At 46.3% G+C, this 25,362-nt stretch overlaps 1 protein-coding gene across 1 annotated transcript; it reads right to left on the reverse strand.

The window, feature by feature from the left end:
• Positions 1 to 21,500: 21,500 nt before the first annotated feature.
• LOC121835495 lies at positions 21,501 to 23,638 on the reverse strand. The gene is made up of 2 exons (XM_042289739.1): positions 21,929 to 23,638; positions 21,501 to 21,612 (listed from the first exon to the last, which is right to left on the reverse strand). The coding sequence occupies exons 1-2, from the start codon at positions 23,189 to 23,191 to the stop codon at positions 21,580 to 21,582; spliced, it is 1,296 nt and encodes a 431-aa protein (XP_042145673.1). The 5' UTR covers positions 23,192 to 23,638; the 3' UTR covers positions 21,501 to 21,579.
• Between the last annotated feature and the right edge of the window lie 1,724 nt (positions 23,639 to 25,362).

Genomic DNA, 25,362 nt, shown 5'->3' on the forward strand with positions numbered 1-25,362 from the left:
CTTTCGCGTTTCAACCCTTTCTCATTTGTACCCATCTCATTTGAACCCATTCTCATTTGAACCCTTCTCGTTTGAACCCATTCGCAAAACGCCCTTCGCGTTTTAACCTTTCGCGTTTCAACCCTTTCTCATTTGTACCCATCTCATTTGAACCCATTCTCATTTGAACCCTTCTCGTTTGAACCCATTCGCAAAACGCCCTTCGCGTTTTAACCTTTCGCGTTTCAACCCTTTCTCATTTGTACCCATCTCATTTGAACCCATTCTCATTTGAACCCTTCTCGTTTGAACCCATTCGCAAAACGCCCTTCGCGTTTTAACCTTTCGCGTTTCAACTCTTTCTCATTTGTACCCATCTCATTTGAACCCATTCTCATTTGAACCCTTCTCGTTTGAACCCATTCGCAAAACGCCCTTCGCGTTTTAACCTTTCGCGTTTCAACTCTTTCTCATTTGTACCCATCTCATTTGAACTCATTCTCATTTGAACCCTTCTCGTTTGAACCCATTCGCAAAACGCCCTTCGCGTTTTAACCTTTCGCGTTTCAACCCTTTCTCATTTGTACCCATCTCATTTGAACCCATTCTCATTTGAACCCTTCTCGTTTGAACCCATTCGCAAAACGCCCTTCGCGTTTTAACCTTTCGCGTTTCAACCCTTTCTCATTTGTACCCATCTCATTTGAACCCATTCTCATTTGAACCCTTCTCGTTTGAACCCATTCGCAAAACGCCCTTCGCGTTTTAACCTTTCGCGTTTCAACTCTTTCTCATTTGTACCCATCTCATTTGAACCCATTCTCATTTGAACCCTTCTCGTTTGAACCCATTCGCAAAACGCCCTTCGCGTTTTAACCTTTCGCGTTTCAACCCTTTCTCATTTGTACCCATCTCATTTGAGCCCATTCTCATTTGAACCCTTCTCGTTTGAACCCATTCGCAAAACGCCCTTCGCGTTTTAACCTTTCGCGTTTCAACTCTTTCTCATTTGTACCCATCTCATTTGAGCCCATTCTCATTTGAACCCTTCTCGTTTGAACCCATTCGCAAAACGCCCTTCGCGTTTTAACCTTTCGCGTTTCAACCCTTTCTCATTTGTACCCATCTCATTTGAACCCATTCTCATTTGAACCCTTCTCGTTTGAACCCATTCGCAAAACGCCCTTCGCGTTTTAACCTTTCGCGTTTCAACCCTTTCTCATTTGTACCCATCTCATTTGAGCCCATTCTCATTTGAACCCTTCTCGTTTGAACCCATTCGCAAAACGCCCTTCGCGTTTTAACCTTTCGCGTTTCAACCCTTTCTCATTTGTACCCATCTCATTTGAACCCATTCTCATTTGAACCCTTCTCGTTTGAACCCATTCGCAAAACGCCCTTCGCGTTTTAACCTTTCGCGTTTCAACCCTTTCTCATTTGTACCCATCTCATTTGAACCCATTCTCATTTGAACCCTTCTCGTTTGAACCCATTCGCAAAACGCCCTTCGCGTTTTAACCTTTCGCGTTTCAACCCTTTCTCATTTGTACCCATCTCATTTGAGCCCATTCTCATTTGAACCCTTCTCGTTTGAACCCATTCGCAAAACGCCCTTCGCGTTTTAACCTTTCGCGTTTCAACCCTTTCTCATTTGTACCCATCTCATTTGAACCCATTCTCATTTGAACCCTTCTCGTTTGAACCCATTCGCAAAACGCCCTTCGCGTTTTAACCTTTCGCGTTTCAACCCTTTCTCATTTGTACCCATCTCATTTGAACCCATTCTCATTTGAACCCTTCTCGTTTGAACCCATTCGCAAAACGCCCTTCGCGTTTTAACCTTTCGCGTTTCAACCCTTTCTCATTTGTACCCATCTCATTTGAACTCATTCTCATTTGAACCCTTCTCGTTTGAACCCATTCGCAAAACGCCCTTCGCGTTTTAACCTTTCGCGTTTCAACCCTTTCTCATTTGTACCCATCTCATTTGAACCCATTCTCATTTGAACCCTTCTCGTTTGAACCCATTCGCAAAACGCCCTTCGCGTTTTAACCTTTCGCGTTTCAACCCTTTCTCATTTGTACCCATCTCATTTGAACCCATTCTCATTTGAACCCTTCTCGTTTGAACCCATTCGCAAAACGCCCTTCGCGTTTTAACCTTTCGCGTTTCAACCCTTTCTCATTTGTACCCATCTCATTTGAACCCATTCTCATTTGAACCCTTCTCGTTTGAACCCATTCGCAAAACGCCCTTCGCGTTTTAACCTTTCGCGTTTCAACCCTTTCTCATTTGTACCCATCTCATTTGAACTCATTCTCATTTGAACCCTTCTCGTTTGAACCCATTCGCAAAACGCCCTTCGCGTTTTAACCTTTCGCGTTTCAACCCTTTCTCATTTGTACCCATCTCATTTGAACCCATTCTCATTTGAACCCTTCTCGTTTGAACCCATTCGCAAAACGCCCTTCGCGTTTTAACCTTTCGCGTTTCAACCCTTTCTCATTTGTACCCATCTCATTTGAACCCATTCTCATTTGAACCCTTCTCGTTTGAACCCATTCGCAAAACGCCCTTCGCGTTTTAACCTTTCGCGTTTCAACCCTTTCTCATTTGTACCCATCTCATTTGAACCCATTCTCATTTGAACCCTTCTCGTTTGAACCCATTCGCAAAACGCCCTTCGCGTTTTAACCTTTCGCGTTTCAACCCTTTCTCATTTGTACCCATCTCATTTGAACTCATTCTCATTTGAACCCTTCTCGTTTGAACCCATTCGCAAAACGCCCTTCGCGTTTTAACCTTTCGCGTTTCAACCCTTTCTCATTTGTACCCATCTCATTTGAACCCATTCTCATTTGAACCCTTCTCGTTTGAACCCATTCGCAAAACGCCCTTCGCGTTTTAACCTTTCGCGTTTCAACCCTTTCTCATTTGTACCCATCTCATTTGAACCCATTCTCATTTGAACCCTTCTCGTTTGAACCCATTCGCAAAACGCCCTTCGCGTTTTAACCTTTCGCGTTTCAACCCTTTCTCATTTGTACCCATCTCATTTGAACCCATTCTCATTTGAACCCTTCTCGTTTGAACCCATTCGCAAAACGCCCTTCGCGTTTTAACCTTTCGCGTTTCAACCCTTTCTCATTTGTACCCATCTCATTTGAACTCATTCTCATTTGAACCCTTCTCGTTTGAACCCATTCGCAAAACGCCCTTCGCGTTTTAACCTTTCGCGTTTCAACCCTTTCTCATTTGTACCCATCTCATTTGAACCCATTCTCATTTGAACCCTTCTCGTTTGAACCCATTCGCAAAACGCCCTTCGCGTTTTAACCTTTCGCGTTTCAACCCTTTCTCATTTGTACCCATCTCATTTGAACCCATTCTCATTTGAACCCTTCTCGTTTGAACCCATTCGCAAAACGCCCTTCGCGTTTTAACCTTTCGCGTTTCAACCCTTTCTCATTTGTACCCATCTCATTTGAACCCATTCTCATTTGAACCCTTCTCGTTTGAACCCATTCGCAAAACGCCCTTCGCGTTTTAACCTTTCGCGTTTCAACCCTTTCTCATTTGTACCCATCTCATTTGAACTCATTCTCATTTGAACCCTTCTCGTTTGAACCCATTCGCAAAACGCCCTTCGCGTTTTAACCTTTCGCGTTTCAACCCTTTCTCATTTGTACCCATCTCATTTGAACCCATTCTCATTTGAACCCTTCTCGTTTGAACCCATTCGCAAAACGCCCTTCGCGTTTTAACCTTTCGCGTTTCAACCCTTTCTCATTTGTACCCATCTCATTTGAACCCATTCTCATTTGAACCCTTCTCGTTTGAACCCATTCGCAAAACGCCCTTCGCGTTTTAACCTTTCGCGTTTCAACCCTTTCTCATTTGTACCCATCTCATTTGAACCCATTCTCATTTGAACCCTTCTCGTTTGAACCCATTCGCAAAACGCCCTTCGCGTTTTAACCTTTCGCGTTTCAACCCTTTCTCATTTGTACCCATCTCATTTGAACTCATTCTCATTTGAACCCTTCTCGTTTGAACCCATTCGCAAAACGCCCTTCGCGTTTTAACCTTTCGCGTTTCAACCCTTTCTCATTTGTACCCATCTCATTTGAACCCATTCTCATTTGAACCCTTCTCGTTTGAACCCATTCGCAAAACGCCCTTCGCGTTTTAACCTTTCGCGTTTCAACCCTTTCTCATTTGTACCCATCTCATTTGAACCCATTCTCATTTGAACCCTTCTCGTTTGAACCCATTCGCAAAACGCCCTTCGCGTTTTAACCTTTCGCGTTTCAACCCTTTCTCATTTGTACCCATCTCATTTGAACCCATTCTCATTTGAACCCTTCTCGTTTGAACCCATTCGCAAAACGCCCTTCGCGTTTTAACCTTTCGCGTTTCAACCCTTTCTCATTTGTACCCATCTCATTTGAACTCATTCTCATTTGAACCCTTCTCGTTTGAACCCATTCGCAAAACGCCCTTCGCGTTTTAACCTTTCGCGTTTCAACCCTTTCTCATTTGTACCCATCTCATTTGAACCCATTCTCATTTGAACCCTTCTCGTTTGAACCCATTCGCAAAACGCCCTTCGCGTTTTAACCTTTCGCGTTTCAACCCTTTCTCATTTGTACCCATCTCATTTGAACCCATTCTCATTTGAACCCTTCTCGTTTGAACCCATTCGCAAAACGCCCTTCGCGTTTTAACCTTTCGCGTTTCAACCCTTTCTCATTTGTACCCATCTCATTTGAACCCATTCTCATTTGAACCCTTCTCGTTTGAACCCATTCGCAAAACGCCCTTCGCGTTTTAACCTTTCGCGTTTCAACTCTTTCTCATTTGTACCCATCTCATTTGAACTCATTCTCATTTGAACCCTTCTCGTTTGAACCCATTCGCAAAACGCCCTTCGCGTTTTAACCTTTCGCGTTTCAACCCTTTCTCATTTGTACCCATCTCATTTGAACCCATTCTCATTTGAACCCTTCTCGTTTGAACCCATTCGCAAAACGCCCTTCGCGTTTTAACCTTTCGCGTTTCAACCCTTTCTCATTTGTACCCATCTCATTTGAACCCATTCTCATTTGAACCCTTCTCGTTTGAACCCATTCGCAAAACGCCCTTCGCGTTTTAACCTTTCGCGTTTCAACTCTTTCTCATTTGTACCCATCTCATTTGAACCCATTCTCATTTGAACCCTTCTCGTTTGAACCCATTCGCAAAACGCCCTTCGCGTTTTAACCTTTCGCGTTTCAACCCTTTCTCATTTGTACCCATCTCATTTGAGCCCATTCTCATTTGAACCCTTCTCGTTTGAACCCATTCGCAAAACGCCCTTCGCGTTTTAACCTTTCGCGTTTCAACTCTTTCTCATTTGTACCCATCTCATTTGAGCCCATTCTCATTTGAACCCTTCTCGTTTGAACCCATTCGCAAAACGCCCTTCGCGTTTTAACCTTTCGCGTTTCAACCCTTTCTCATTTGTACCCATCTCATTTGAACCCATTCTCATTTGAACCCTTCTCGTTTGAACCCATTCGCAAAACGCCCTTCGCGTTTTAACCTTTCGCGTTTCAACCCTTTCTCATTTGTACCCATCTCATTTGAACCCATTCTCATTTGAACCCTTCTCGTTTGAACCCATTCGCAAAACGCCCTTCGCGTTTTAACCTTTCGCGTTTCAACCCTTTCTCATTTGTACCCATCTCATTTGAACCCATTCTCATTTGAACCCTTCTCGTTTGAACCCATTCGCAAAACGCCCTTCGCGTTTTAACCTTTCGCGTTTCAACCCTTTCTCATTTGTACCCATCTCATTTGAGCCCATTCTCATTTGAACCCTTCTCGTTTGAACCCATTCGCAAAACGCCCTTCGCGTTTTAACCTTTCGCGTTTCAACTATTTGAACCCTTCTCGTTTGAACCCATTCGCAAAACGCCCTTCGCGTTTTAACCTTTCGCGTTTCAACCCTTTCTCATTTGTACCCATCTCATTTGAACCCATTCTCATTTGAACCCTTCTCGTTTGAACCCATTCGCAAAACGCCCTTCGCGTTTTAACCTTTCGCGTTTCAACCCTTTCTCATTTGTACCCATCTCATTTGAGCCCATTCTCATTTGAACCCTTCTCGTTTGAACCCATTCGCAAAACGCCCTTCGCGTTTTAACCTTTCGCGTTTCAACCCTTTCTCATTTGTACCCATCTCATTTGAACCCATTCTCATTTGAACCCTTCTCGTTTGAACCCATTCGCAAAACGCCCTTCGCGTTTTAACCTTTCGCGTTTCAACCCTTTCTCATTTGTACCCATCTCATTTGAACCCATTCTCATTTGAACCCTTCTCGTTTGAACCCATTCGCAAAACGCCCTTCGCGTTTTAACCTTTCGCGTTTCAACCCTTTCTCATTTGTACCCATCTCATTTGAACCCATTCTCATTTGAACCCTTCTCGTTTGAACCCATTCGCAAAACGCCCTTCGCGTTTTAACCTTTCGCGTTTCAACTCTTTCTCATTTGTACCCATCTCATTTGAACCCATTCTCATTTGAACCCTTCTCGTTTGAACCCATTCGCAAAACGCCCTTCGCGTTTTAACCTTTCGCGTTTCAACCCTTTCTCATTTGTACCCATCTCATTTGAACCCATTCTCATTTGAACCCTTCTCGTTTGAACCCATTCGCAAAACGCCCTTCGCGTTTTAACCTTTCGCGTTTCAACTCTTTCTCATTTGTACCCATCTCATTTGAACTCATTCTCATTTGAACCCTTCTCGTTTGAACCCATTCGCAAAACGCCCTTCGCGTTTTAACCTTTCGCGTTTCAACCCTTTCTCATTTGTACCCATCTCATTTGAACCCATTCTCATTTGAACCCTTCTCGTTTGAACCCATTCGCAAAACGCCCTTCGCGTTTTAACCTTTCGCGTTTCAACCCTTTCTCATTTGTACCCATCTCATTTGAACCCATTCTGATTTGAACCCTTCTCGTTTGAACCCATTCGCAAAACGCCCTTCGCGTTTTAACCTTTCGCGTTTCAACTCTTTCTCATTTGTACCCATCTCATTTGAACCCATTCTCATTTGAACCCTTCTCGTTTGAACCCATTCGCAAAACGCCCTTCGCGTTTTAACCTTTCGCGTTTCAACCCTTTCTCATTTGTACCCATCTCATTTGAGCCCATTCTCATTTGAACCCTTCTCGTTTGAACCCATTCGCAAAACGCCCTTCGCGTTTTAACCTTTCGCGTTTCAACTCTTTCTTATTTGTACCCATCTCATTTGAGCCCATTCTCATTTGAACCCTTCTCGTTTGAACCCATTCGCAAAACGCCCTTCGCGTTTTAACCTTTCGCGTTTCAACCCTTTCTCATTTGTACCCATCTCATTTGAACCCATTCTCATTTGAACCCTTCTCGTTTGAACCCATTCGCAAAACGCCCTTCGCGTTTTAACCTTTCGCGTTTCAACCCTTTCTCATTTGTACCCATCTCATTTGAGCCCATTTTCATTTGAACCCTTCTCGTTTGAACCCATTCGCAAAACGCCCTTCGCGTTTTAACCTTTCGCGTTTCAACCCTTTCTCATTTGTACCCATCTCATTTGAACCCATTCTCATTTGAACCCTTCTCGTTTGAACCCATTCGCAAAACGCCCTTCGCGTTTTAACCTTTCGCGTTTCAACCCTTTCTCATTTGTACCCATCTCATTTGAACCCATTCTCATTTAAACCCTTCTCGTTTGAACCCATTCGCAAAACGCCCTTCGCGTTTTAACCTTTCGCGTTTCAACCCTTTCTCATTTGTACCCATCTCATTTGAGCCCATTCTCATTTGAACCCTTCTCGTTTGAACCCATTCGCAAAACGCCCTTCGCGTTTTAACCTTTCGCGTTTCAACCCTTTCTCATTTGTACCCATCTCATTTGAACCCATTCTCATTTGAACCCTTCTCGTTTGAACCCATTCGCAAAACGCCCTTCGCGTTTTAACCTTTCGCGTTTCAACCCTTTCTCATTTGTACCCATCTCATTTGAACCCATTCTCATTTGAACCCTTCTCGTTTGAACCCATTCGCAAAACGCCCTTCGCGTTTTAACCTTTCGCGTTTCAACCCTTTCTCATTTGTACCCATCTCATTTGAACCCATTCTCATTTGAACCCTTCTCGTTTGAACCCATTCGCAAAACGCCCTTCGCGTTTTAACCTTTCGCGTTTCAACCCTTTCTCATTTGTACCCATCTCATTTGAACCCATTCTCATTTGAGCCCTTCTCGTTTGAACCCATTCGCAAAACGCCCTTCGCGTTTTAACCTTTCGCGTTTCAACTCTTTCTCATTTGTACCCATCTCATTTGAACCCATTCTCATTTGAACCCTTCTCGTTTGAACCCATTCGCAAAACGCCCTTCGCGTTTTAACCTTTCGCGTTTCAACCCTTTCTCATTTGTACCCATCTCATTTGAGCCCATTCTCATTTGAACCCTTCTCGTTTGAACCCATTCGCAAAACGCCCTTCGCGTTTTAACCTTTCGCGTTTCAACTCTTTCTAATTTGTACCCATCTCATTTGAACCCATTCTCATTTGAACCCTTCTCGTTTGAACCCATTCGCAAAACGCCCTTCGCGTTTTAACCTTTCGCGTTTCAACTCTTTCTCATTTGTACCCATCTCATTTGAACCCATTCTCATTTGAACCCTTCTCGTTTGAACCCATTCGCAAAACGCCCTTCGCGTTTTAACCTTTCGCGTTTCAACTCTTTCTCATTTGTACCCATCTCATTTGAACCCATTCTCATTTGAACCCTTCTCGTTTGAACCCATTCGCAAAACGCCCTTCGCGTTTTAACCTTTCGCGTTTCAACCCTTTCTCATTTGTACCCATCTCATTTGAGCCCATTCTCATTTGAACCCTTCTCGTTTGAACCCATTCGCAAAACGCCCTTCGCGTTTTAACCTTTCGCGTTTCAACTCTTTCTCATTTGTACCCATCTCATTTGAACCCATTCTCATTTGAACCCTTCTCGTTTGAACCCATTCGCAAAACGCCCTTCGCGTTTTAACCTTTCGCGTTTCAACCCTTTCTCATTTGTACCCATCTCATTTGAGCCCATTCTCATTTGAACCCTTCTCGTTTGAACCCATTCGCAAAACGCCCTTCGCGTTTTAACCTTTCGCGTTTCAACTCTTTCTCATTTGTACCCATCTCATTTGAACCCATTCTCATTTGAACCCTTCTCGTTTGAACCCATTCGCAAAACGCCCTTCGCGTTTTAACCTTTCGCGTTTCAACTCTTTCTCATTTGTACCCATCTCATTTGAACCCATTCTCATTTGAACCCTTCTCGTTTGAACCCATTCGCAAAACGCCCTTCGCGTTTTAACCTTTCGCGTTTCAACTCTTTCTCATTTGTACCCATCTCATTTGAACCCATTCTCATTTGAACCCTTCTCGTTTGAACCCATTCGCAAAACGCCCTTCGCGTTTTAACCTTTCGCGTTTCAACCCTTTCTCATTTGTACCCATCTCATTTGAACCCATTCTCATTTGAACCCTTCTCGTTTGAACCCATTCGCAAAACGCCCTTCGCGTTTTAACCTTTCGCGTTTCAACTCTTTCTCATTTGTACCCATCTCATTTGAACCCATTCTCATTTGAACCCTTCTCGTTTGAACCCATTCGCAAAACGCCCTTCGCGTTTTAACCTTTCGCGTTTCAACCCTTTCTCATTTGTACCCATCTCATTTGAGCCCATTCTCATTTGAACCCTTCTCGTTTGAACCCATTCGCAAAACGCCCTTCGCGTTTTAACCTTTCGCGTTTCAACTCTTTCTCATTTGTACCCATCTCATTTGAACCCATTCTCATTTGAACCCTTCTCGTTTGAACCCATTCGCAAAACGCCCTTCGCGTTTTAACCTTTCGCGTTTCAACCCTTTCTCATTTGTACCCATCTCATTTGAGCCCATTCTCATTTGAACCCTTCTCGTTTGAACCCATTCGCAAAACGCCCTTCGCGTTTTAACCTTTCGCGTTTCAACTCTTTCTCATTTGTACCCATCTCATTTGAACCCATTCTCATTTGAACCCTTCTCGTTTGAACCCATTCGCAAAACGCCCTTCGCGTTTTAACCTTTCGCGTTTCAACTCTTTCTCATTTGTACCCATCTCATTTGAACCCATTCTCATTTGAACCCTTCTCGTTTGAACCCATTCGCAAAACGCCCTTCGCGTTTTAACCTTTCGCGTTTCAACTCTTTCTCATTTGTACCCATCTCATTTGAACCCATTCTCATTTGAACCCTTCTCGTTTGAACCCATTCGCAAAACGCCCTTCGCGTTTTAACCTTTCGCGTTTCAACTCTTTCTCATTTGTACCCATCTCATTTGAACCCATTCTCATTTGAACCCTTCTCGTTTGAACCCATTCGCAAAACGCCCTTCGCGTTTTAACCTTTCGCGTTTCAACCCTTTCTCATTTGTACCCATCTCATTTGAACCCATTCTCATTTGAACCCTTCTCGTTTGAACCCATTCGCAAAACGCCCTTCGCGTTTTAACCTTTCGCGTTTCAACTCTTTCTCATTTGTACCCATCTCATTTGAACCCATTCTCATTTGAACCCTTCTCGTTTGAACCCATTCGCAAAACGCCCTTCGCGTTTTAACCTTTCGCGTTTCAACCCTTTCTCATTTGTACCCATCTCATTTGAACCCATTCTCATTTGAACCCTTCTCGTTTGAACCCATTCGCAAAACGCCCTTCGCGTTTTAACCTTTCGCGTTTCAACTCTTTCTCATTTGTACCCATCTCATTTGAACCCATTCTCATTTGAACCCTTCTCGTTTGAACCCATTCGCAAAACGCCCTTCGCGTTTTAACCTTTCGCGTTTCAACTCTTTCTCATTTGTACCCATCTCATTTGAACCCATTCTCATTTGAACCCTTCTCGTTTGAACCCATTCGCAAAACGCCCTTCGCGTTTTAACCTTTCGCGTTTCAACTCTTTCTCATTTGTACCCATCTCATTTGAACCCATTCTCATTTGAACCCTTCTCGTTTGAACCCATTCGCAAAACGCCCTTCGCGTTTTAACCTTTCGCGTTTCAACCCTTTCTCATTTGTACCCATCTCATTTGAACCCATTCTCATTTGAACCCTTCTCGTTTGAACCCATTCGCAAAACGCCCTTCGCGTTTTAACCTTTCGCGTTTCAACTCTTTCTCATTTGTACCCATCTCATTTGAACCCATTCTCATTTGAACCCTTCTCGTTTGAACCCATTCGCAAAACGCCCTTCGCGTTTTAACCTTTCGCGTTTCAACCCTTTCTCATTTGTACCCATCTCATTTGAACCCATTCTCATTTGAACCCTTCTCGTTTGAACCCATTCGCAAAACGCCCTTCGCGTTTTAACCTTTCGCGTTTCAACTCTTTCTCATTTGTACCCATCTCATTTGAACCCATTCTCATTTGAACCCTTCTCGTTTGAACCCATTCGCAAAACGCCCTTCGCGTTTTAACCTTTCGCGTTTCAACTCTTTCTCATTTGTACCCATCTCATTTGAACCCATTCTCATTTGAACCCTTCTCGTTTGAACCCATTCGCAAAACGCCCTTCGCGTTTTAACCTTTCGCGTTTCAACTCTTTCTCATTTGTACCCATCTCATTTGAACCCATTCTCATTTGAACCCTTCTCGTTTGAACCCATTCGCAAAACGCCCTTCGCGTTTTAACCTTTCGCGTTTCAACCCTTTCTCATTTGTACCCATCTCATTTGAACCCATTCTCATTTGAACCCTTCTCGTTTGAACCCATTCGCAAAACGCCCTTCGCGTTTTAACCTTTCGCGTTTCAACTCTTTCTCATTTGTACCCATCTCATTTGAACCCATTCTCATTTGAACCCTTCTCGTTTGAACCCATTCGCAAAACGCCCTTCGCGTTTTAACCTTTCGCGTTTCAACCCTTTCTCATTTGTACCCATCTCATTTGAGCCCATTCTCATTTGAACCCTTCTCGTTTGAACCCATTCGCAAAACGCCCTTCGCGTTTTAACCTTTCGCGTTTCAACTCTTTCTCATTTGTACCCATCTCATTTGAACCCATTCTCATTTGAACCCTTCTCGTTTGAACCCATTCGCAAAACGCCCTTCGCGTTTTAACCTTTCGCGTTTCAACCCTTTCTCATTTGTACCCATCTCATTTGAGCCCATTCTCATTTGAACCCTTCTCGTTTGAACCCATTCGCAAAACGCCCTTCGCGTTTTAACCTTTCGCGTTTCAACTCTTTCTCATTTGTACCCATCTCATTTGAACCCATTCTCATTTGAACCCTTCTCGTTTGAACCCATTCGCAAAACGCCCTTCGCGTTTTAACCTTTCGCGTTTCAACTCTTTCTCATTTGTACCCATCTCATTTGAACCCATTCTCATTTGAACCCTTCTCGTTTGAACCCATTCGCAAAACGCCCTTCGCGTTTTAACCTTTCGCGTTTCAACTCTTTCTCATTTGTACCCATCTCATTTGAACCCATTCTCATTTGAACCCTTCTCGTTTGAACCCATTCGCAAAACGCCCTTCGCGTTTTAACCTTTCGCGTTTCAACTCTTTCTCATTTGTACCCATCTCATTTGAACCCATTCTCATTTGAACCCTTCTCGTTTGAACCCATTCGCAAAACGCCCTTCGCGTTTTAACCTTTCGCGTTTCAACCCTTTCTCATTTGTACCCATCTCATTTGAACCCATTCTCATTTGAACCCTTCTCGTTTGAACCCATTCGCAAAACGCCCTTCGCGTTTTAACCTTTCGCGTTTCAACTCTTTCTCATTTGTACCCATCTCATTTGAACCCATTCTCATTTGAACCCTTCTCGTTTGAACCCATTCGCAAAACGCCCTTCGCGTTTTAACCTTTCGCGTTTCAACTCTTTCTCATTTGTACCCATCTCATTTGAACCCATTCTCATTTGAACCCTTCTCGTTTGAACCCATTCGCAAAACGCCCTTCGCGTTTTAACCTTTCGCGTTTCAACTCTTTCTCATTTGTACCCATCTCATTTGAACCCATTCTCATTTGAACCCTTCTCGTTTGAACCCATTCGCAAAACGCCCTTCGCGTTTTAACCTTTCGCGTTTCAACCCTTTCTCATTTGTACCCATCTCATTTGAGCCCATTCTCATTTGAACCCTTCTCGTTTGAACCCATTCGCAAAACGCCCTTCGCGTTTTAACCTTTCGCGTTTCAACTCTTTCTCATTTGTACCCATCTCATTTGAACCCATTCTCATTTGAACCCTTCTCGTTTGAACCCATTCGCAAAACGCCCTTCGCGTTTTAACCTTTCGCGTTTCAACCCTTTCTCATTTGTACCCATCTCATTTGAGCCCATTCTCATTTGAACCCTTCTCGTTTGAACCCATTCGCAAAACGCCCTTCGCGTTTTAACCTTTCGCGTTTCAACTCTTTCTCATTTGTACCCATCTCATTTGAACCCATTCTCATTTGAACCCTTCTCGTTTGAACCCATTCGCAAAACGCCCTTCGCGTTTTAACCTTTCGCGTTTCAACTCTTTCTCATTTGTACCCATCTCATTTGAACCCATTCTCATTTGAACCCTTCTCGTTTGAACCCATTCGCAAAACGCCCTTCGCGTTTTAACCTTTCGCGTTTCAACCCTTTCTCATTTGTACCCATCTCATTTGAACCCATTCTCATTTGAACCCTTCTCGTTTGAACCCATTCGCAAAACGCCCTTCGCGTTTTAACCTTTCGCGTTTCAACTCTTTCTCATTTGTACCCATCTCATTTGAACCCATTCTCATTTGAACCCTTCTCGTTTGAACCCATTCGCAAAACGCCCTTCGCGTTTTAACCTTTCGCGTTTCAACCCTTTCTCATTTGTACCCATCTCATTTGAACCCATTCTCATTTGAACCCTTCTCGTTTGAACCCATTCGCAAAACGCCCTTCGCGTTTTAACCTTTCGCGTTTCAACTCTTTCTCATTTGTACCCATCTCATTTGAACCCATTCTCATTTGAACCCTTCCCGTTTGAACCCATTCGCAAAACGCCCTTCGCGTTTTAACCTTTCGCGTTTCAACTCTTTCTCATTTGTACCCATCTCATTTGAACCCATTCTCATTTGAACCCTTCTCGTTTGAACCCATTCGCAAAACGCCCTTCGCGTTTTAACCTTTCGCGTTTCAACCCTTTCTCATTTGTACCCATCTCATTTGAACCCATTCTCATTTGAACCCTTCTCGTTTGAACCCATTCGCAAAACGCCCTTCGCGTTTTAACCTTTCGCGTTTCAACTCTTTCTCATTTGTACCCATCTCATTTGAACCCATTCTCATTTGAACCCTTCTCGTTTGAACCCATTCGCAAAACGCCCTTCGCGTTTTAACCTTTCGCGTTTCAACTCTTTCTCATTTGTACCCATCTCATTTGAACCCATTCTCATTTGAACCCTTCTCGTTTGAACCCATTCGCAAAACGCCCTTCGCGTTTTAACCTTTCGCGTTTCAACCCTTTCTCATTTGTACCCATCTCATTTGAACCCATTCTCATTTGAACCCTTCTCGTTTGAACCCATTCGCAAAACGCCCTTCGCGTTTTAACCTTTCGCGTTTCAACCCTTTCTCATTTGTACCCATCTCATTTGAACCCATTCTCATTTGAACCCTTCTCGTTTGAACCCATTCGCAAAACGCCCTTCGCGTTTTAACCTTTCGCGTTTCAACCCTTTCTCATTTGTACCCATCTCATTTGAACCCATTCTCATTTGAACCCTTCTCGTTTGAACCCATTCGCAAAACGCCCTTCGCGTTTTAACCTTTCGCGTTTCAACTCTTTCTCATTTGTACCCATCTCATTTGAACCCATTCTCATTTGAACCCTTCCCGTTTGAACCCATTCGCAAAACGCCCTTCGCGTTTTAACCTTTCGCGTTTCAACTCTTTCTCATTTGTACCCATCTCATTTGAACCCATTCTCATTTGAACCCTTCTCGTTTGAACCCATTCGCAAAACGCCCTTCGCGTTTTAACCTTTCGCGTTTCAACCCTTTCTCATTTGTACCCATCTCATTTGAACCCATTCTCATTTGAACCCTTCTCGTTTGAACCCATTCGCAAAACGCCCTTCGCGTTTTAACCTTTCGCGTTTCAACTCTTTCTCATTTGTACCCATCTCATTTGAACCCATTCTCATTTGAACCCTTCTCGTTTGAACCCATTCGCAAAACGCCCTTCGCGTTTTAACCTTTCGCGTTTCAACTCTTTCTCATTTGTACCCATCTCATTTGAACCCATTCTCATTTGAACCCTTCTCGTTTGAACCCATTCGCAAAACGCCCTTCGCGTTTTAACCTTTCGCGTTTCAACCCTTTCTCATTTGTACCCATCTCATTTGAACCCATTCTCATTTGAACCCTTCTCGTTTGAACCCATTCGCAAAACGCCCTTCGCGTTTTAACCTTTCGCGTTTCAACCCTTTCTCATTTGTACCCATCTCATTTGAACCCATTCTCATTTGAACCCTTCTCGTTTGAACCCATTCGCAAAACGCCCTTCGCGTTTTAACCTTTCGCGTTTCAACCCTTTCTCATTTGTACCCATCTCATTTGAACCCATTCTCATTTGAACCCTTCTCGTTTGAACCCATTCGCAAAACGCCCTTCGCGTTTTAACCTTTCGCGTTTCAACCCTTTCTCATTTGTACCCATCTCATTTGAACCCATTCTCATTTGAACCCTTCTCGTTTGAACCCATTCGCAAAACGCCCTTCGCGTTTTAACCTTTCGCGTTTCAACTCTTTCTCATTTGTACCCATCTCATTTGAACCCATTCTCATTTGAACCCTTCTCGTTTGAACCCATTCGCAAAACGCCCTTCGCGTTTTAACCTTTCGCGTTTCAACCCTTTCTCATTTGTACCCATCTCATTTGAACCCATTCTCATTTGAACCCTTCTCGTTTGAACCCATTCGCAAAACACCCTTCGCGTTTTAACCTTTCGCGTTTCAACCCTTTCTCATTTGTACCCATCTCATTTGAACCCATTCTCATTTGAACCCTTCTCGTTTGAACCCATTCGCAAAACGCCCTTCGCGTTTTAACCTTTCGCGTTTCAACCCTTTCTCATTTGTACCCATCTCATTTGAACCCATTCTCATTTGAACCCTTCTCGTTTGAACCCATTCGCAAAACGCCCTTCGCGTTTTAACCTTTCGCGTTTCAACCCTTTCTCATTTGTACCCATCTCATTTGAACCCATTCTCATTTGAACCCTTCTCGTTTGAACCCATTCGCAAAACGCCCTTCGCGTTTTAACCTTTCGCGTTTCAACCCTTTCTCGTTTCAACCCTTTCTCGTTTGTACCCGTCTCATTTCAACCCGTTCTCATTTGAACCCGTTTTCATTTGAACCCATTCGCAAAACGCCCTTCGCGTTATAACCTTTCGCGTTTCAACTCTTTCTCATTTAGACTCGCCTCATTTGCACCCGTTCTCATTCAAACACAGTATTCCAAACCATTCGCCTAACGCTCTTCGCGCTTTAAGCTTTTTGTTATATTCTGCGCCGACGCGGCGGTGCTTTAAAGCCTGGCTACATTGGACGCAAGCGCCGGTGACTCACGTTCGACGTAGCCGGGAAACTACATGCCCCGAGCGGACCTGGACGGTCGCCGGAGCGAGAAGAAAGGACAACCAATGGATTCAGGAGCGGGGCGAACACTGGCCGATGAGGCCGCAGATCACGCGCGGCTCATGCCGTCGCGTGCTGTCCTTTTTATTTTTACATGGATGCACGAGATGGCTACTTTAAAAAGGAGATGTCAAGTAGCGCCATCTCGTGCAAATCAAAATACTACATTCTCCCTCCCTTAAAAAAGAAATAAGAAAATTGTGGGAGGAAGACTTACGTTATACATTCGTTATGTGAAGAAAAAATAACGAAAATCAAAACACTTCACCACCCGAAAATTGCGTTATTTCACTGGAAATATTGTTTTTTGAAATTGTTCGTTGAAACACAAAAAAAAATATGAAATTCGCAAAGGGTTGTTCATAAACGTTCTTTGTGTGCACGACACGGAAATTTCAACAAAATCCTAAACAAGTCCTCCGAACAAAACGGGTTTTCACTGAAAGTTCAGGTTGCATCATACTAGTCACGTGACGATCAAAATTTCATTCCAAGAGTCATATTTCAACTTAGAGCACTCTCATCTCTCCTCCTCCTGGGAAGAAAATGAAACATCCAACCATACCTATTTTAATGTCCATGACACATTGTAGTGTTGACTGTTAGTTTGTTAGTTTGGTTATTGTTTAGAATATTGTGTTTGTCATGGACATTTTTACCTTGGCCAAGGTTTTGCTATAACAGTGATATGCTTTTAATGTTCTATATGTACCCAAAGTTGATACCAAAAATGACCTTTTACGAAAACATAACTACAAAAGTCTTAGTCACTGTACTCCGAATCTGACTGAAAACTATCATCGCCAAGTGCAAGAATATAGTCTTTGAACTTCAGCGGAAGTCTTCTCTGGCGTGTTGGCCGACCTTGCCTCGCTGGTGGTAGAGGAGCTGTAGATGGCTCGGAGATCGTGGGTGGTGTGTGGCGCGTCTGCCAGGGAGACGGGGGTGGTGTGTGGAACTCGGTCGTGAGTTCTTCCACTGAATCCTCAAGTGGAGGCATAGGTGGCGTACTCGTTTCTGGCGACGGCAAAACGAGCAGTTCTGCCCGTGTGTCTGGGCACACTGCCAGATCGGAGACAGGTAGTTGCTCTGCAACCACGGACTCTGGTGATGACCCTGGCACAGCGTCCGGAGCAGCAACAACCACGGGCCCAGGAAGAGGCCTGACCGCCGGAACAGGACGGGGACCAGGCTCAGGGAGAGGCCTGATCTCGGCCTCAGGAACAGGCCTGAGTACAGGCTCAGGGAGAGGCCTGACCGCAGCCTCAGGAACAGGCCTGACAAGCCTGTCAGGCTCCACAGACTGTCCAGCGTCTGCCACGGAAGCAGGGCAGAGCTCAGGTGCAGAGATCCCGATCATGTCGGGTACAGCCGACCTGAGATTTCCTTCAGAAACAGGAGCAGGGCCCCCAGGAACAGAGGCAGGCACAGGGACAGCTCCAAGAACAGTTCCAGGACCAGGTCCAGGAACAGGCCCCGGTACAGCACCCGGAGCAGGAGACTCGGCCGCAGCAACCGGAACTGTAAACTTTGCCGCAGCAAACAGATCTGACTCCTTGGGAGAACCCAGCGCTGCATGGCGAGGTGCACCTGCCATGGGTGCAGCAGATGAACCGGGTCTCCCCAAGAGACCAGACGCTGCGGGGTTACAGGAACCCTCCGGGCAAGAAAAGACAATTGGTACTTGGGACGTTGAAGTGCTTCCACGGACAGGGGTCAGTACAGGAACCACTGGAGTTGCAGGAGGTATATACAAGTCATCTTCGTCATCATCATCATCCCAACCGTAGTCAGGAACTTGTGCTGGAGGCAGCTGTAAGGACTTTGCAAGCTTCGCTGCGTTCCAATTCCTACCGTCAGCGAGTTGATATGTAGCAGGTCCTAACTGTGCATGTATCCGTTGTGGTTCTGTATATGTACTCCGCAACTTGTTGTGATGGGTGGGCTTGAATACGCGAACAGCCTGCCCAGGATGAAACTGAGGGTGTCGTACAGCTCTACGATGGTCAGAATAATCTTTCATGTTTTGTTGATAGCGCTGTACTCTTCCTTGTAGCTGAGCTCGACGTTCCAAGAGATCGTCAGGTACCGTCCTAGTCGGCATGCCTTGTACGTCTAGTCTAGACCGATGATTTCGTCCATGAAGGAGAAAGGATGGTGCAAATCCTGTTGCAGGATGTACCGTACGTCGGTACGCTTCCAGGTGGTCTCGGACGGCATCTGGAAGTGGACGACCTTGTACAACAGCTAACTGAAGGCACGACTTCAGGACTCGGTTAAATCTTTCCACCTGCCCGTTACATTGGGGGTGGTATAATGACGTTCTCCTATGTTTGATGCCATGTTGACGCAAGAAATCTTGAAATTCATGGGAGGTAAACTGTACTCCATTATCTGACACAATCTCGCAGGGCAGTCCCTCGCGTGAAAAAACGTTCTTCAAAAAGCTGATGACAGTCGCAGAAGTCACAGAAGACGTGGCTTGAACTTCTGGCCACTTGGAGTGGTAATCTATGAGTACCAAAAAAAACCTTTGACTGGCCGGTGCACGATCAACCGGGCCCACGATGTCGATTCCTAGCTTTTCCCAGGGCTGACTTGGAAACTGGATGGGCTGCAAGGGAGCCGGTGCAGCCTTCACTGGTTTGTCGGTAGCATGGCACACCGTGCAGTTCTGGATCTTGTTCTTTATGTGTTCATTCATCAATGGCCACCAGTAGTGTTCCCGGATCACACTTGTGGTTCTTGTGATCCCCTGATGAACTTCGTGTGCTACTTCCACGATCCGGTCTCGAAACTCGACAGGGACGACAAGTTTTTCTCCCTTGTACAAAATACCGTCGTACAGCGACAGTTGGTCTCTGACGTGATAGTAAGGCCGGAGATCTGGATTGGTTTTACTATCTTCAGGCCAAACCGAGGTAGTATAGCGGATGACTGAAGGAAGAACTATGTCATTGGCCGTAGCCTGTTGAAAACCGCCTTTCGACAAAGGAACCATTACGACGGAAACAACTTCCTCGTCGAATCTCATGCCCTCCTCAGTGTCAGACACTGGCAACCGTGAAAACGCGTCAGCAACGACGTTGGTGGCGCCCTTCTGAAACTCCATTTTGAAATTGTAATTCAGAAGTCGGGAGGACCAACGAGTGATCCTTAGAGGACGGATTCCGGAACCTTTGTTGGACAGCAACGTGACCAACGCCTGATGGTCAGTACGAATGACAAAAGACCTTCCCCACAGATACACGTGCCACTTTTCACACGCCCAAAGACATGCGAGAGCTTCCTTCTCGCCCGTGGAATACCTTCGCTCTGCATCAGTTAGCGAGCGAGACGCGAAGGCTACAGGACGAAGCTGGCTACCATACTGCTGCTGCAAAACAGCACCGAGACCGTACTGAGAAGCATCTGTGGCCACGACGATAGGCAACGCCGGGTCAAACATGGCCAAAATTGGAGCATCTTGGATGGAAGTCTTTACTTTCTGAAAACTGGCCTCAACTTCCGGAGACCAGTTGAAACGAACTCCTTTACGTAGGAGACGACGCATCGGTTCGACGATGGTGGAACAATGAGGGATGAACTTGCTGTAGTACTCTACCAGCCCTAAAAATGCTCTTAACTTCACTGCATCAGAGGGAGTTGCAAAATTTAGGACCGCATCTACCTTGGATGACAGGGGTGCTAAACCTTTCACGGAAAGATGGTGTCCCAAAAATGAGAGCTCCTGTACTTGGAAAACACCTTTACGGTTTAGCTTCATTCCTGCTTGGGAAATTCGAGACAAGACACGACGGAGATTCTCATCGTGCTCCTTCAAAGTGGATCCATAAACGATGATATCGTCCAGATAGAACTGAACGCCTGGACAATCCCTTAGGATTTTGGACATGAGTTGCTGGAAAGCTGCGGGTGCGGATGCCAGCCCGAAGCAAACTCTCTTAAAGCGAAATAACCCCTCGTGGGTAATGAAAGACGTGAGGTCACGACTCACCGGGTCGAGGCGGACTTGATGGTAGGCGGACGCCAAATCCAGCTTGGAGAAGATCGCCGCTCCCCGTAGAGAGTTCAACAGTTCATTGATGCAAGGAAGTGGAAATGAATCAATGACAACGGCCTGGTTCGGAGCTCGTAGGTCCACACACATACGGATGTTGCCATCGGGCTTGCGGACGACAACAATAGGTGACACCCACTCGGAGGCTTCGACACGTTCAATTACGCCCTCTCGCTCCAACTTGAAAATTTCTTCGGAAACCCGATCCCTTAGGGTCATCGGGAGGCGACGGAGCTTTGATTGGACTGGTGGAACTGTGTGCCGCACCTTGACCTTGTGCGAGTGATTCTTCAGCAGACCCAACCCCGGGCTAAAAAGATGTTCAAAATCTTCGAAGCCAGGTGGCAACTTGGATGTGTCTCGCTTCGAGGAACCACCAACAAGGCTCGTTGAAGGACTGGATTTCTCTGGATGACGCTGCATACCTTGGGGCGCTTGACTCCCCGGATGATCTTGTGGACCGTGTAGTCCGTGACTCTCAGGATGATGTTGCGGACTATGGAGCCCTTGACTCTCAGGATGACGTTGCGGACTATGGAGCCCTCGACTCTCAGGATGACGTTGCGGACTATGGAGCCCTCGACTCTCAGGATGACGTTGCGGACTATGGAGCCCTTGACTCTCAGGATGACGTTGCGGACTTGACTCGTCCTCGAAGACTTTAGGTGTGGTCTCTTCAGAGACCGATGAAGCAGGAGACGGGTTCTCCGCAAATGAAGGTCTGAAACTTGCCGCTGGTCGAGAACCAGGGACTTGCGATGCTTGACAGGACGACGCGGTGAACGGTCGTCGCTGCGGGTTGGGCGTGGGCCTCACATCCCGCTGTGATGCTCCTCCTCCGTGAGCTGCATTCGCGTACAAACACTCATGTTTAGCGCCATTCAACACCAGTTGCAACTCGCGGACCGCGTCGATGCCGAGTAACGAACGTCCAGTCTTGGTTACGTAAAACTCCAACGTTGTCCAGCGGTTCTTAAAAATTACTTGTCCCACAAAACATCCAAGCACCGGAATGGTCTCTTGCAAATAGTGGACGAGAGGCGTCGACGGCGGATGTAACTTTATCCTCCGCTGCTTGTTAACTTCGTTAAACATGCGTTCATTTAGGATCGACACACATGAACCGGTATCAACAAGAAGACGAAGAGGGGTCCCATTTACCGTGATCTCGGCCATGAAGGCGTCACGACGCATGCTGCCGCCTTCTCGTCGCTCGGCCGTCCCGACGACCACAGGTTCCTCCGTCAGCCTAACGCTTGGCAGCTCCTCAGGAGACAGCGACTGGCCGACCACGTTCACCCGGCCGGGCCGGTCCCCTCTGAACTGTCTGTCGGCGAAGGTCCGCCGAGTACCACGGCCTTGAACCGGGAACGATGCCTGTCGCCGATCGTAGGTGAAGGCAGCCGCCGGCGGGCGACGACTCCGACACGCCACTGCAAAGTGTCCCCACTTTCCACATAAGAAGCATGTCGCTTGAGACGCCGGGCAAACCGCTCGATCATGACGGCGGCGTCCACAGAAGTAGCAGGCGTCGTCTGCTCCGATCCCACCCGTCCGAGGCGGAGCGGGCTCACGCCCACGCTGAGGCTGGAACACCCTCGCCGGAAAACGGGGCACGTGACCGGAGGCCACCGGAGCCCAAGGAATCCTGGGTCCAAGCTGCGACGGGGGGTAGCCAGGTTGAGGCCAGGGAGGGTAGCCGCTGTAGCCATCTTGCCCATGCTCGATCGAAGAAGACGACGCTTGGCCGCCATCTTGTGTTGCTGCCGTTTGACGTTCCTCGATCTGGACACGCTGGACTTCTGCCGCGACCGGGACTTGCGACTCTCGCCGCCGAAAACTTGCGGCCGTCTTCGCTCTCTGCTCGTACTGGCGAGCGATCTGGATAGCCCGCGACAGCGTTGGCAGCTCGCTGCCCTCGCACTCCTGCAGAACGCGATCCTGAACGCGTCTGGACTCCAGGCCTTCCAAGAAAACCTCGCAAAGTCTTTCATCGAGGGCGTTCCCCAGAGCACAAAACGAAGCCTGATGGCGCAACACGGCAAGAAACTCAGTTACCGACTGGCCAGGACGTTGGAACAAACCGCGCAGCTTCTGGCGTTCAAGCGCGATACTACCCGAAAACTCAAAATGCTTCTCGACTGCCTCCAGAAAAACCTGGAACTCGTCAGTCCCCTCCACCGCAACCGTCTCGTACAGCTGAAATGCATCCACGATGCGCTGGCCCTCAGTGCCCAACAGCGAAAACAGGATGGCTTTTTTTCGGAACGGTTCTACGAGATGCAACGCCGACGCGTCAAGAAAAGTCAGAAAAGCACGCTTCCATGCCGGCCAAGCTACTATCGGCGGACCGGGCACTGCCAAAAAGACAGCCGGCGGCGGGAACGCCGTTGGGCCGCTCGAAGACGAAGATGACGAAGTCATCTCACGATGAAAATGGAACGTACTGAAAACCTAGGCCTAATGCCTCCCCCCGAAACTCATCAAACGCGGCCTTTCCGCAAAATATGACTACCGTTCACCCGGAACAAAAAGGAATACATTTCATGAATACAGTTACGCGCCGGTTTCCTCAACCACTGACCCGCGACGCGGAGTGAAGCCCCCTCCCGAATCCCGGGTTACAAAAGAGGAAATGCTACATATTAAAACAAATATCCCATCCTCGTCGCCAAAATGTTATATCCTGCGCCGACGCGGCGGTGCTCTAAAGCCTGGCTACATTGGACGCAAGCGGCGGTGACTTACGTTCGACGTAGCCGGGAAACTACAGGCCCCGAGCGGACCTGGACGGTCGCCGGAGCGAGAAGAAAGGACAACCAACGGATTCAGGAGCGGGGCGAACACTGGCCGATGAGGCCGCAGATCACGCGCGGCTCATGCCGTCGCGTGCTGTCCTTTTTATTTTTACATGGATGCACGAGATGGCTACTTTAAAAAGGAGATGTCAAGTAGCGCCATCTCGTGCAAATCAAAATACTACACTTTTGTTATTATGCCCTTCTCGGTTGAACTCGCTATCGTTTAAATCCTTATTGTTTATTTAAACTCTGTCTTAAAACAAGCACTTCGCGTTTCTACTCGTGTCTTATGAAAAGCATATCGTCTAACATTTTGCGTGTAATCCTTTTTAGAGTGTTCTTGGAATTTTACCCACTTTCTCTCTCTCTCTCTCTGCGTTAATAAGCAAATAAAAATAATGAAGTTGTTGGCACTGTTAATAACAATGCCGGCTACTCCATGGTAATTGTTATATGGGAAAAAGAAATAACCAGATCTAAAACAAAACAGCACACAAACTAACAAAACTCCAGCCAGAGTACCCCTACATATTATTACAATTCAAACATGTTCTTCGATCCATTTTCGTGGCCTACCTGTGCCAGTGTGCACCGACGCGAACGCTTATTGTCATGTTCTACACCAAGGCTAACTGGTGCTCGCTTACCGCCTGCACCGGCAGCATCACAAAGCAGCGGCCGCGGCGGGTCTCTCGCCCTACTGTGCACCTCGTCGCACACAAGGCGTTGCCACCCCACTCAAAAGCACCACCAGCAGGAAGCGGCCAACGATCCTGTGCCGACCCTCGCGTGGATCATTTTAACGCTTTTGCATAATATCCATTGTACTCGAAATATGTTCACAAAATTCTTTATTTTTCCATACCGTCCCGTTACAAGCGATTCGCAAAGCATTATGCCATTTAAACCGTATCGCTAATTGTTAGGCTACTAAACAACTCTTCTCGAGAAGCATAATAAAAAAAAATTTGGCCGCAAAATGAGTCAGGGCACCTCAATGCGAAGCCATGCTCGGTAAAGCTTTATTCTGCAGCTTTGTCCCCACAAGCATTGTTAACGCAGGAAATGATATACAATTACGTAAAGTTTATGGTAATTTGTTAAAACAAAATTTAAAAAAAAAAATATATTTTTTTTTTTGTTTTTTAGGGATTTGGATTTCCCAGTCTTTCCTGAACAATGCTGTGTGTGCAATTTGAGCGTGCGCGATTTATCTACAGGAAAAATGACCTTTGCCGAAACCTAGGTGGTGACCGACCACGCCCCCTTTTACACCTATGCATGATCTGTATCTCTCCTATGTTGTGAAAAAAAAAACAGTAAAGAAACGCAGGTTTTCCCTAGGTTTAGCGGAATGTTTATTGCTCGTCCAGCAACAGCAAAAAGCTGTCCAGCTTTTACTTTTTTACCCCCATAAATCCTCAGACACTGCCGGTAATAGTCCCGACGCGCATACTTTTGCTTCTGCTTCGGCATGCTTCCACGGGCAAGGTAATTTATTATTCACTTTTACACTGGAGCTAGAATGTTAATCGAATGACGAAGAAGGTATTTCGAAAGCGTCGCTTCCAGGCTAGTCGGCATAGGTCAATTTCTCATGCCACCGAGTCCCCGCAACGCGTTCCGATGCCCGACGCAGCAGCTACCACGTGTGCGTCCTCTTCGAAGCTGTCGCACTCGGCAGCACGCTTTAAAGAGCTCAAGGCAAGTGTTAGTGACTGCGACTATGAACTGATTGACATCGACCTTCTTTCCTGTACCGTCGCCGAAAGCTGGGTGTGTAAAGTGTGCGGT

Source organism: Ixodes scapularis, unplaced genomic scaffold, assembly GCF_016920785.2.
Source record: "Ixodes scapularis isolate PalLabHiFi unplaced genomic scaffold, ASM1692078v2 PGA_scaffold13__105_contigs__length_92229423, whole genome shotgun sequence".
Lineage (NCBI taxonomy): Eukaryota > Metazoa > Arthropoda > Arachnida > Ixodida > Ixodidae > Ixodes > Ixodes scapularis.